Source organism: Symphalangus syndactylus, chromosome 23, assembly GCF_028878055.3.
Source record: "Symphalangus syndactylus isolate Jambi chromosome 23, NHGRI_mSymSyn1-v2.1_pri, whole genome shotgun sequence".
Classification (NCBI taxonomy): Eukaryota; Metazoa; Chordata; class Mammalia; order Primates; family Hylobatidae; genus Symphalangus; species Symphalangus syndactylus.
In genome coordinates this window covers 17,319,189-17,331,258 of record NC_072445.2, presented here as the reverse complement: position 1 = coordinate 17,331,258, position 12,070 = coordinate 17,319,189, and the positions used below count along the sequence as shown (strand labels likewise).

Sequence of the window (12,070 nt, the reverse complement as noted above, 5' to 3'; positions counted from 1 at the left end):
GGATCTTCTGCACCTGGGCATTGTGGAGATAATTTTCCTGTGGAGCTCAAAATTGAAGCCAAATTTGGCTTTGCCCTGGTGGTACTGGGGCCAGCTCCTTTTAGTTTTTCTGTCTTTCCTCTTAAAACCAACCACCACTCCTAACATAGCACCATCCACTCCCACCACCACCACCTCTTTAATCTGCTCCACTTAAGTTAATTCAGGTGGCTAAGAGAGGGAATAGGGCCTTTGACCTCCCTTCACTATATTGAATATTATATTTTATGTAAAATAATCTTACACTAGTAAATATGGGTCAGCAGCATCTATTCCTTCTAACAATGGGACTAACAGAGGTGCCCTTCATTTGTCTTGCGTTACCCAAGTGAGTCCCCCACCACCCTGGCCAGTGGACAAAGTTGTGACAGCACCGCCTGCACCGTGCGGTGTGGCTCAGCCGCCTTCACGTCCTCACCAGTGCTCCAGGGCCCTGGCACCTCCTTTGTATTGGCTGCCCCAGTCTCGCGACACGGACACACCCTCAGATGTCAACTGCCCTGCGTACCTGAGAAGGCATGGCACCAGGACCTTGCATCTATCAGGCTCCCCTGCCCTAGGGACCCTCTGGGGTACCCTTCTCCCCAGCAGCTCAGGCTGGCTCTGCCCAGCCGTGGTCCCTGGGGCCTCCCTGGTGAGGCCGCCATCTTGGCGAGGAGCAAGCGGGGAAGTCCCCCATGGGCCGGGATCCCCACGCACGCTGCGCCTCGAGTCACGGGGGCGGGGGCGAGGCGCGGCGCGGCGCGGATGAAAGGGCCCTGGGGCCTTCCAAATAGGAGGGAACAGTGCCCTGGATTCCGGCGAGGGTCTGGACCTTAGGAACGGGGATGGATGGAAGAATGGGCAGAAGCAGCAGTAACCGTGCCCAACGCCATCTCCACGTGGCGTGCCTCCATTCCGCTCCCCGTCAGCCCTACCCACTCAGCCCTGCCGCCTTCCTTCTGCCAGCTGGCTGACCCCACTCCCAAGGGAAGAGCGGCCTATCGCTCCCAGCTCCTTGCCCTGAACCACCCCGTGTGCGCCAACCTCGCGGACCGGCGTGGCCTTGGCCGGGCAGGGGGCGGGGCGAGCGGCGGTGACGCGGCCGTTGCCATGGGAACTCGCCGCCTGCTCGCTCTCTGGAGCTGGAGCCGGAGCTGCCGCCAGCCGCCCGCCTCAGGCTCTCTCTGCCGGCCGTGCGGCCAGGCCCGCGGGGTGGTCGGGGGGAGCCGGGCGGCAGAGAAGGAGGGAGTGGGTACGGCCTCGTAGCCGGGACTGGTAAGCCGAAGCCCTTGAGCCGCTCGCTGCCGCTGCCGCCGCCACCGCGAGAGACAAGGACAAGCGCGGAGCAGCGCCTGCCCAACCCCCGGAACGCGCAGCCGGCCCAAAGGCCAGACACGGACCGTGCGGGCCGCCCCCGCCCCAGCGCCGCCCCACCTCAGCCCGGCCTGCGCCCTGGACACTTCCGCACCTCGGGCCGGCTCCGGCTCACTCCCGGTAGCTCTTCTCCGCCTCTGCCGCAGCCGCAGCCTCCGCCACAGCCGCCGCCTCCGCCCCCGGCCCCACTACGCCCGCGACCCCTGCCGGGGCCCCGACCCCGACCCTATCCCCGGCCCCGCCCGCGGCCCCACCAACCTCCGCTCCGGCCCCGTATCCGGAGGCCCAGCCGTGGGCACGATGCTGCCCAGCTCCATCCAGATTTCGGGGGAGCCGCTGTCCGGCGCCGAGGTGCGGGACATCTGCCGCGGCCTTCGCGACAACGCCGTGCGCCTGCTCTCACTGCGCGGCTGCCGCCTCTGCGACCGCGACTTCGGCCGCATCTGCCGGGCCCTGGCCGGGGCCACGTCCCTGGCGCAGCTCAACCTTAACCTGGGCGTCGTGTCCAGCCCCAGCCGCATCAAGCAGCTGGCTGAGGCTCTGCGGACCAACCGCTCCATCCAGTCCCTCTTGTGAGTGCGCCCCCTCGCAAGGGGGTCCCGGGCACTGCATCCCTCCATACACTCCCCTGGCACCTCCTGTTCCTCCACACTTCTTCCAGTACCATCCTACCTTCACATGCCTTATGCACGTAACACCGTGCCTCGGCCCATGCCTTCACAGCACCCTCCAAGCACACGCTTGGACTTTGCACGCGCGACCCTACCCGTGTTCGGATACCCACCACTTCCTGACGGGAGGTGGGGGCCGTACCTCCCCACCTAATCATCTGCATTTACTTCACTGGGGCAGCTCCTCGGTTCCCAAGGGGGAATATCCCCGTGGGGACGAGAGCCCTGCCCACTGCAGAGTTCCAGTCCACCACCCACCCACCCCTTTTCTGCCCCTCCCTGGCAATGTCCTGGATCCCTGCCCCAGAAAACAAACCGAATTCTCCCTCTACCTGTATTCCCTGAGAATCTAGAACTTTCCTTCTCCTTTTCCAGGACTCTCAAGTGCGGTGACTGAGTGCCCTCCCCATACCTAGGGCTGACAGAAGTGAAAGTGCCCCTTTCCCATGTAGATAGGGCCTAGGACTGCAGTAACCCTGCTCTCTCACTCTCCTCCAGCCTGCATGGGAGCCCCCTGACAGATGCGGGGCTGGCCTTGCTGAACCCAGCCCTGGCCCTCCACCCTGCCCTCGTGGCTCTGGACCTGGGGGACTGCATGCTGGGTGATGAAGCCATCAACCTCATCTGTGGCCTCCTGCCCCCAGACGGGGCCAAATCTGGTGAGCAGGACCCTGTTGAGGGTTTGGGCTAGTGTGGCAGTGATGAAAATTGAAATGCAGAGGGAAGGGGGTGTGGCCCCAGAGCTCTGATGATGTGGGTGAGAACGTCTTTCTACTCTCAGGAAGGGGCAGGACGGGGGGGCAGCATGGAGACTCAGGAATCCAGGCTGGGGCAGGCAGAGGAAGCATGGGCTTCCTTAATGGCTCTTGACCTCTATGGTGGGGGTAAGGTGGTGCCCAGCCAGTAGGGACACCCCAGAGACACAGGGACGGTGGGGAAGGGCTCGAGGAGGGCTTAACCCTCCCTATTCTGGTTTCTTGCTATGATGCTGTCCAGGCTTGAAGGAGCTAACGCTGAGTGCCAACCCTGGCATCACCCCTAAGGGCTGGAGCCGCCTCGCCATTGCTGTGGCCCACAGCTCCCAGGTCCGCGTCCTCAATCTGGATTACAACCCCCTGGGTGAGGCTCAAGAATACCCCCTTGGGCTCTGACTGCCTCATGCCCTATCCAAGAGCCTGGGACCATCAGTTGACATGGTAACCCGTACACTGGGAGAGGGAAGAGAAAGGAGAGCCCCCAGGGGTCAAGGAGATAGCTTTGTGGAGGACCAGGTGACCAACAAATAGATCAAAGCATCAGTCACCACCCGTGGGCCTAACTTGCCTCATGCCTTCACTCACCAATCACAATGATCCATCCCTTCCTGACCACCACCAATTGTCCATGTTTCCTTGGCCAGGGGTTAGTATCTCAAGTTGTTAAGGCAATGGGGAAGCTATCTGTAAGGATTAGCAGGCATGTGTATGAATGTGTGCACGTGTGTTGTCTCCCTAGGTGACCACGTGGCAGGAATGCTGGCTGTAGCTGTGGCCTCTAGTCGTACCCTAGAGGTCCTAGACTTGGAGGGCACAGGGCTCACCAACCAGTCAGCTCAGGTGGGAAGTCGTCATGTTTGGGAACGGCCAGGGGATGGGGTGGAGGTTAGCTTATGTGTCTGGTGACATACCTAAGGGGTAGCAGGTTGGGGTCTGAGGACCTGCCTTAACTGTGTTCATCCTTTTCCATATTCTTCCCCATTTCAGACCCTGCTGGACATGGTAGAAAATTACCCCACAGCTTTGCGGAGCCTGGTGTTGGCTGAGAACAGCATTAGCCCAGAGCTGCAGCAACAGATCTGTGACCTCCTCTCTGAGGGAGAGGAGGAGGAGGAAGTGGCAGGAGGGGCTGGCGACACCCAGGAATGGGAGAGAGGGCGGGAGCCTGCTGCCCACCAGAGGGGCAGCAGCTCCTGGATGTGCCCCAGCGGTAAGAACCCAGAGGGTTGATCAGAGGCTGGGGACAAGGGAGAGTGGGTGTGCAGAACCTAGGCTCTCACCTATCTGTGCTCCCCATTGGAGGAAGGAATGGTAGTCTGAACACTCCTCTGCCCTTCCACAGATCCCAGCTCTCAGATGGTGCTAATGACGTCAGGACTAGGGGACAGTCTGTTGGCTGAGACCGAGATGTGACTCTCTACTGGGCCTCTGCACACCATTTCACTTGTCTCTGTCCCAAGCACCTTGCCCCAGGTATCAGGGTCAGGCCCTGGGACTTGGGAGGGAACTGGGGTCAGGGGCTGCGTGGGGGCTCTGGCAGCTCCTAGCAGTGTGGTGGGAAGGAAGCTCTGGAAGCTGTGACTGAGCAACAGCCTTGGGAGGCACTTGAACCCACGGCAATGCCTTTGAACTTGGCAGCTCTGGCTGCAACCCGCTGGCTCGGAAAAGATTTTATGAACTCCACAACCTGTCGTGTGGCTGTAGTCACTGGGGGCCGGCAGTAGGGAAGGAATTGGAACTACCAGTAAGCACCACCAGGGGGCAGTAGCATCGCACAGCCCAAGCTCTAAACTGTGTGAACTGGTCCAGAATCCCAAAATAGGCCTGGGCAGGCCTCGACCCGGGCTTCTGGGGCAACACCTTACACTAGCCCCATAAACATCTGGTCCCTGCCTCCGAGGGAGGACTCAGGGACCCTGCTAAGGTTATTTAAGGTGCCCCCTCTCCCACTCCCTGATGCTCTGTGTCTAGGGAAACCCTAGGCAGAGTGGGACGAGGGGGAGTCACTAGTCAACTAGGATGAGACTAGGACTGGGAATACTTACAAATAGGGAGAAGAGTGGGAGAGGGAAGGTCATTAAGACAAGTTAGGCCATACCAGTAAAATAGTTTTATTTGATTTTAAAATAGTCATCAGTGTGAAAATTTCCCAAAGCTTAGAGTAACAGTCTAGAGCCAAGGTTGGGAGTGGGGGCCAGGCCTCACCCAGAGCCCAGCTTGAGGCCCCTGAGCCCCACCCTCCTTTCCAGAGGGAGGGAAGAGACAGCTGAGGGGGCCCTGAGTCAGTCCCCTCCCTCGTCCCCAAGGCCAGCTGTGCCGGGCCCCTGGAGGGCAACAGCTCACGTGGAGGACTGGGGGGAAAGCAAACAGGTAGGAAACAGAAATGAGGTTAACAATTACACCATCACCCCCCCCCAAAAAAAAATAACAAAACTTGTGACTATGAAAGGAGGATGGAAGATGAATACTGATAAACTCCTCAGCTCCCCAGAACAGCCCAGTCTGGGCTGGGTTGGGCTGACTGGAGGAAAGGTCTTGAGACCCAACTACATGTTACCTCTGAAGAATATTCTAAGAAAAGGGGAAAACCATGAGGCAAGCTGCTGCAGTCAGTCAACGCAGCTGACAGGCCTGGCATGGCCCACCTGACCCCACCCACACAGGGAACAGCTGTGTGGGTCTGGATAGAGGAGAGGTCAAGGGCTTGGACTGGGGACCCTGAGCTGCCAAGGTGTGGGGCCTCCTTGCAGTCCCGGTGCAGCAATGGCAGGAAGGCCAGCAGGGGCCCTAGTTGAGCAGGTTGCCCTGCTCCTGGGCCTGGGTCAGGCTGTCCTTGCGGTGCAGGTGGTGAACCCCCATCCTCTTGGGGCTGCGCTGGGGGCGACTGGAGCTGGGGAGTGGCCAGGCCCTGCCCTCAGTGTGGGAAGTGCCTGGCCCCTCCTCTGTGCCACTGTTAATGGGCAGCAGGCTCTGGCGCTCTTCCTCAGGACTGATGGGCAGGTTCAGCTCTTCTTCTTCCTCCCTGGGAAAGCCAGAGTCAGGTTCGGTGGGTAGCAAAAGCTCACTCTCTTCGGGTCGGGGAGAAGGTGCCTGGACCACCTCATCTCTGTCAGCGGGGCTATGGGCAAAATGGCGCTGCAGCTCAGGGAGGGCGTCGTGTCCAAAGGCTGTGCGCTGGGCCACAGCGGCAGGTGGCGGAGTACGGTCCACAAATGCCCGCTGCCAGCTGACCAGCAGGTCCTCTTCAGAGCTGGCAGAGCTAGCTGGGGCACTGAGTGTTAGGGGTGCTGGGCTGGGCTGGTGGTGGGGTGAGGCCTGGGCCGAGGCAGGGGTGCTGGGCACTGGGCTGGGGCGGGCCCGCTCACTCCCCTCCTCTACCAGGCTCAGGGAAATGGCCTGGCGGGTAGCATAAGTGCAGTTGGGCAGGGGGCTGTTGCGGGGGATCCGAACCTTATCCTCAGAGAACTCTATTACCCTGCGGCCAGGATACAGTGGGTGTGGTGGAGACGGGGTTGGGTAGGGGCTCAGTTTCTCAAAGGCTGGCAGGGGCAACTCTTCCTCCGGGGAGCCCCTGGCAGTACCCAGAGAGTGGCACTCCCCATTGGGTTGTGGGGTGGGGCTGCCAGGGGCCGGGGGACTGGCTGGATCACCTGGGACACCCTCGCTCATGTCCACATGCACAAAGACATCCTCAGCCAAGGGGCGCCCGGCGCTGCCTGACTGGGCTGAATTGAGCAGTAGAGACTCCGGCTTCTCTAACACTCGGGCAATGACCGAGGTAGGCACCACAGCCCCTGGGGCTAGACTGGGAGCAGGACCTGGGCTGGCAGCTTCTTGACCACTGTGCAGATGTTTCCGAACCATGTCTTGTAGCTCACAGGGCAGCTGAGGTAAAAGAGCAGGAAAAAGAGACATCAATGATCGCAGCCAAAAAACAACTTGACTCATGGCGAAAGTAATGGCTCCCACATTTAAGTACCTCTGTGTACTCAGCACTCCACTATCTCCTGTTCTTACAGCATGCCAGTGTGTATACCCTCACTTCACAGACACATAGGCCTGGAAAGGGGAAGACAACTCGAAGCTTTGGTTAACTTGGCCAGGATTTAAACCCAGATCTGCTGCTGCAGCCGGCATGTTCTCAAACTTCTATCTCCTGGCTTCTGCCCAAACCATACTTAAGTTTGGAGAATCTGGCCAGGCGCGGTGGCTCACGCTTGTAATCCCAGCACTTTGGGAGGCTGAGGCGGGCGGATCACGAGGTCAGAGATCGAGACCACGGTGAAACCCCATCTCTACTAAAAATACAAAAAATTAGCCGGGCGTGGTGGCGGGCGCCTGTAGTCCCAGCTACTCGGAGAGGCTGAGGCAGGAGAATGGCGTGAACCCGGGAGGCGGAGCTTGCAGTGAGCCGAGATTGCGCCACTGCACTCCAGCCTGGGCGACAGAGCAAGACTCCGCCTCAAAAAAAAAAAAAAAAAAAAAAGTTTGGAGAATCTGTATAGACCAGTAGCCTTAGAAATACCTCTACTTCTGGGCCGGGCACAGTGGCTCACGCCTGTAATCCCAGCACTTTGGGAGGCCGAGGTGGGGGGATCACAAGGTCAGGAGATCGAGACCACCCTGGCTAACACGATGAAACCCCATCTCTACTAAAAAGACAAAAAAATTAGCCAGGCGTGGTGGCGGGCGCCTATAATTCCAGCTACTTGGGAGGCTGAAGCAGGAGAATTGCTTGAAGCTGGGAGGCGGAGGTTGCAGTGAGCCGAGATTGTGCCACTGCACTCCAGCCTGGGCGACAGAGCAAGACTCTGTCTCAAAAAAAAAAAAAAAAGAAATACCTCTACTTCTTCTACTTCTGCAGGCCACATCAACCTTGGGCCTGAAGCTGTGGGGTCTAGAGTTTACCCCTTGGGGTAACATGATCAGATGGGCCTAATCCTGTCTTAGTGCTCTTTGGGCAGATAGCTCTGACTACCCTCTCCTTCCTGCCTGGGATCTTCTCTCTCTGTCTCTGTTACAGAAACCAACAGGTCTGGCCCCCCAGAACTAGTGATTGGCCCTAGACAGTACATGGGACACCAACCAGTGGCAGAGTTGACTGGCTTGAGAGGTGACATGGAGGCAAGAGGAGGGCAAAGTGGGAAGGGGAGCACAGAGAGGTGCAGAAACTGGTTAGAGGAGTCCTACAGAGGCCGGAATGGTCTGCGTGGGCAGGGTGGGGGTGAGTTCTACTCACATCGGCAAACTTGTGGTTTCGGAAGTGGGACTTGTTACACTTGAGGAGCTGTACAGCCAGGTTGCAGTCCAGCCGGTACCGCTCCTACAGACACAGACCTGTTTCAGAGCCCGGCCCAGCCCTCTCCAAGGAAGCAGGGCTGAGCCAGGACAAAGCTAGCCCCAGGTGAGGAAGGCCCAAGTAGTGAAGCACACATACGTTGAGCTCTTCCAGCTTGTTGATGGTGTTCTTGGCATCCAGCAGCTTGTTGGTCAGCTCCACAATCTCCCAGTCCAGCGTCTTCCTATCCATTTCAGCCTTCTTGATCTGAAGCAAAGACTTGAGGTTAACCCAGCCCACACCCTAGCCAGCCCTTCCTCTCCCTCCACCTCCTCCCATCCTGGAGACACAAGAGGCCACAGGTGCTAGGGCAGCCAAGGCGGACAGAGCAGAGACAAATGACGGACAGAAGGAGACTGGGCATCTCTCCCGCTCTCTGGACTGGCTGTGGGGTGGGGGCTTTCTTAGCATGACCTCCTGCCACCTGGGCCCAGGACACAGGCAGTATAAGAGCTGTCCATCCCCTGAGGTTCCAGGGGCTCTGGGCACCAGGCAAGGCAGCTGGTACCTCAAAGGCAGTAACTGCAAACCAGGGGGCTGAAGCCTCCTATGTGTGCAGCTGTTTCCAGCATCAGGCTAGGAGAGGGAAGGGAAGCAGGGCTCGGTGGCAGCCAGCGCGCCTTGTTGAGCAGGGAGCAAGCTGCAGGCTCAAAAGTAGCCTTCTGATCTCCACTTCAGGGACTGGATCTGCAGCCTCCCCTCCCCGCCCACAGCCTGGGCTTGCTGCCACTGCAGCCAAGAAGCTTTGGGTGTTCAGTGGAGACATCAATCAGTACCTCTACCAGAGCCAAGGGCAGAGCAGGCTAGGCTCCCCAGCTCTCTCCTGGGAGGGAGGCATTGACTGTTAAACGGGCCTCATACAGGGAAGAGAAAGGAGCGGGTGTACTCAAGGGGCACGGTAATAGCCAGGGCCCACAATCCCAGATCTCAGCTGAGGAGAAGGCCAGGGCAAGGGAGAAGACACACAAACTCAGACGCAACTGCAAAAATCCAGCTGTGGCTAAGAGAGGCCTGAGAGGAGAGTGCAGCAGCAACGGTGGCAGCATGAGGGGGAGACGAGGAAAGAAGAGAAACGGTGTGAGCATTAAGACAGTCTTGACTTGCAGAGCACACTGCAGTACCCCCACCACTGCCCCATCCCCCCATCTCCCCCAAGCCCCAGGGCAGAGTGGCATTCCCCTGGCAAATCCTGGCCCCCTGCTATGCTATGAGCACAATGCCCGCCAAGCTGCCCTCCCAGATTACCAGTGTGTGCAGCTTGTCCTCCAACTCCTGGTTGGTCCGCTGGGAAGCCGTATAGCTGTTCTGCAGCCTGAAAAGGGATAATACAAGGCACATCCCTGGGTCAAGATCCTGTTCTTCAGGCTCTGTTCAGCCTCCCCGATAGGGGATCTTGAACATGTCATTCTCCCTCAAGAACTTCAGTTTTCTAATAGGAATTAGAGGATCTCTGAGGCATCTTCCAGCTAACCTCCTATGAAAGGAGAGTGTGTGTATGTGCGTGCGTGTGTGTGTGTGTGTGTGTGTGTGTGTGTGTGTGTGTGTGTATGTCTGGCCCCTCATTCCCACACCTGCGGAACTTATCCTTAAATTTGTCCAGTTCCTCGCGGCTCTGGCCCAGCTCCAGCTCCAGGCAGTCCTGCCCAATTTCCAGCTCACGTTCCAGGGCCTCAGTGCGTCTGGTGGCGGAGGCCAGGCGCCGGCGAAGCTCTTCATTCTCCTGCTGCAAGAGCCTGGCAGGGTGTTGTGGGATCAAGGGCAGAGGGGTATGAGAGATAGAAGGGCACGCCTTGGAGCTCCAGAGTGGGCTCAGGAAGGAAGGGATGACATGAGGACAGGCAACCAGGGCAGAGAAACTCCTGGAGTCTCAGTCTGAGCTAAGGCAGCATATTTCATACGCCTGCTGGCCCTGGGAACACAGCCTGGGTTGGAGGGCAGGGGAGGAAGAGGGGATGGTAGGGGACAGTCCAGCCTCCCTTCACTATTGGAGAATGGAAATAAAGAATTGGGGGTAGGGATATGGCTCCCAGCCTGTCTCTGGTTACAGCCCATGTCAGCCAGCCACCAAACCCCCAGCTCCAGTTTCCCCACTGCACAATCAGGCTTCTCCATTATTCATCTCTTGGAAATCCAGTCCAGCACTACCCTCCTGTCCAGAGGCCTCATGTGGCTAAGAAAGAGCTGTAAGGGTGGCAGCTGGTACAGGAGCCAGGAGCTGGGGAAGAGCTCCTTAGCAAGAAGAGCAGGGCCCTCAGAGCCATTCACCTCCTGATTCTACGTTCTCTTGAAGCCCATGGAACAATAAAATCCCATTTTCCAGAAAAAATATCCACAACATCAAAACTCCTCCCAGAGTCCCTAAAACAACCCATCCCAACCTTTACTTCTACCTTATCCAAGGGAAAGTCCAACTGTACCAACAGTCTAGCCTGGAGCTAAGAGGGACAGAGTTGAGGCAGGGCAGTATCTCAGGCAGCAGATACTCACTTCATCCTTTCTGCGTCAGTCAGGGGTTCCTAGGCAAAAAAGAGAGGCTTGAGGCTCAGCTCTGGACCACTGGCCCCCTGGTTGGCTCACCCTCCAAGTAGCCACAAGAAGGCTCAGGTGTGAAGCCCAAAGACTCTTATAGCAGAAGAGGGCTATAGGGCTCTCTACAGATGGAAGCAATTCAGTAATGCTGGGACAAGCCTCAATTACCCTCTCCCATGCCAACCAGAAGATTCAAGAACCTCTTCCAACCTTCACCCTTAATCCTAAAGCCATTTTCAAGTAAGTCCTGGCACCCAAGCTACCTCTCCCCAGGGGCAGAGACAGCCTCTCAGCTGTTCACTCGGCTCCTGGTGGGTCCTGTCTCCACACAGGTATGGCAGAGACCTTCCAGAAAAGTCAGGCTGAACTATACACAAGAGTTCTGAGCTCTGACAAAGCCCTCAGCCTTGGGATGAAGACAAAGGCAGAATCAGGCCCTTGCAGAGGCTCAGGAAGAACAAGTGCATGGGAGAAGAGGACTAATCCTAAGGGGAGGAAGTGCCTTGTCTGTCTTTTAACCTCCTGCCCCATCTTCCCCAAACCCCTATGGCAGTCATGGCTCAAGAGTCAAGTTCAGCCAACCACAAAGCAAAGCAGGCCCCTGCTATCGCGAGAGGGAAACATCAAGGGGCCTATTCTACGTGGAACTGACTGCTTCAGAAGTGCAGCCTCTGGCAGAAAATGGAGGTAGGTGGCTTCCTTTGTCCATTGACTCTTGACAACTGGATTCGACCCTATTCTACTGCATACTGATTATACAGCCTTCACCTCACCGAGCCTTAGTTCCCTCTTTTATAAAACCGAGGTAATGCTCACTGGGTAGCACCTAGCATAATAGCTGGCATCTTAATTTAATGTTCCCTGAACTGAAATGAGCAAGTCATGGCTTTTCTACCTTGAATCTGACCAAAGCAGGCTACAGTATGCCTGATGCTCAGCATATGCTGCGTCTCAAGTTCTTTAAATGTGCTCCACGCACTGTGACCAGGTGGAGATATGGCTGCACGGGCAGTAAACCACTGTGGCCCTTGTTTCTGCCTGTGAGTGAAGTTAATGGGGGAGGACAGCCAATGTTTTGCAGCTGACTATAGGCCCCGAAGAGCAGAGTCCGGACCTAACAGTTCCTGGCAGGGAGTACGTATTCAACAAATGTTAGCCAAACAAAGCAAAGCTGGAGGAAGGGCCGGACTTCCTGGGGACAATGAAGAGCAGCTGTGCTGGTGGGAAGTGGCTGTAGCACTGCCTCCTGATATGCCCCAAAGGGTCCACAGGTTGAATGGCTTTACTCCACTATGGAGGACCAGAGTCCCAACCACCAGCAGATTAGGACCCCTCAGTCTACTGGGCTGCCTCTTGCAGGGAGAATATCATATGGGATCATT

General features: G+C 57.6%; 2 protein-coding genes across 40 annotated transcripts in view; one reads left to right on the top strand and one right to left on the bottom strand.

Annotated features, from left to right (window-relative positions):
• Nucleotides 1-1,154: 1,154 nt before the first annotated feature.
• On the top strand, nucleotides 1,155-4,507 carry LRRC73 (leucine rich repeat containing 73). 2 transcript variants are annotated; one of them, XM_055263182.2, is made up of 6 exons: nucleotides 1,155-1,967; nucleotides 2,565-2,725; nucleotides 3,063-3,185; nucleotides 3,561-3,661; nucleotides 3,809-4,031; nucleotides 4,164-4,507. In XM_055263182.2, the coding sequence occupies exons 1-6, from the start codon at nucleotides 1,696-1,698 to the stop codon at nucleotides 4,232-4,234; spliced, it is 951 nt and encodes a 316-aa protein (XP_055119157.1). In that variant the 5' UTR covers nucleotides 1,155-1,695; the 3' UTR covers nucleotides 4,235-4,507. The 2 variants fall into 2 exon arrangements, with proteins under 2 accessions (XP_055119157.1, XP_055119158.1); XM_055263183.2 differs by having other exon boundaries at nucleotides 1,156-1,296.
• A 409-nt stretch (nucleotides 4,508-4,916) lies between these two features.
• TJAP1 (tight junction associated protein 1) overlaps nucleotides 4,917-12,070 on the bottom strand; it is a 28,513-nt gene continuing 21,359 nt past the window's right edge. For 26 of the 38 annotated variants that reach the window (XM_055263160.2, XM_063632443.1, XM_063632426.1 and 23 more), the window contains 6 exons: nucleotides 10,647-10,675; nucleotides 9,731-9,892; nucleotides 9,405-9,471; nucleotides 8,259-8,366; nucleotides 8,061-8,144; nucleotides 4,917-6,706 (listed from right to left, as the gene is read on the bottom strand). In XM_055263160.2, the coding sequence (XP_055119135.1) occupies nucleotides 5,609-6,706; nucleotides 8,061-8,144; nucleotides 8,259-8,366; nucleotides 9,405-9,471; nucleotides 9,731-9,892; nucleotides 10,647-10,675 (1,548 nt within the window). In that variant the 3' untranslated portion in view covers nucleotides 4,917-5,608. Of the gene's footprint in view, nucleotides 6,707-8,060; nucleotides 8,145-8,258; nucleotides 8,367-9,140; nucleotides 9,171-9,404; nucleotides 9,472-9,730; nucleotides 9,893-10,646; nucleotides 10,676-12,070 lie in introns of all 38 variants that reach the window. The other 12 variants (XM_055263147.2, XM_055263154.2, XM_063632419.1 and 9 more) reach the window with 1 other exon arrangement.

Bases quoted from the DNA above. Each gene is read 5' to 3' on its own strand.
- LRRC73 (XM_055263182.2), top strand. From the start codon at position 1,696: ATGCTGCCCAGCTCCATCCAGATTTCGGGGGAGCCGCTGTCCGGCGCC. The intron at 3,186-3,560 runs GTGAGGCTCAAG...TTGTCTCCCTAG, and splicing joins TCTGGATTACAACCCCCTGG to GTGACCACGTGGCAGGAATG. The intron at 4,032-4,163 runs GTAAGAACCCAG...GCCCTTCCACAG, and splicing joins CTCCTGGATGTGCCCCAGCG to ATCCCAGCTCTCAGATGGTG.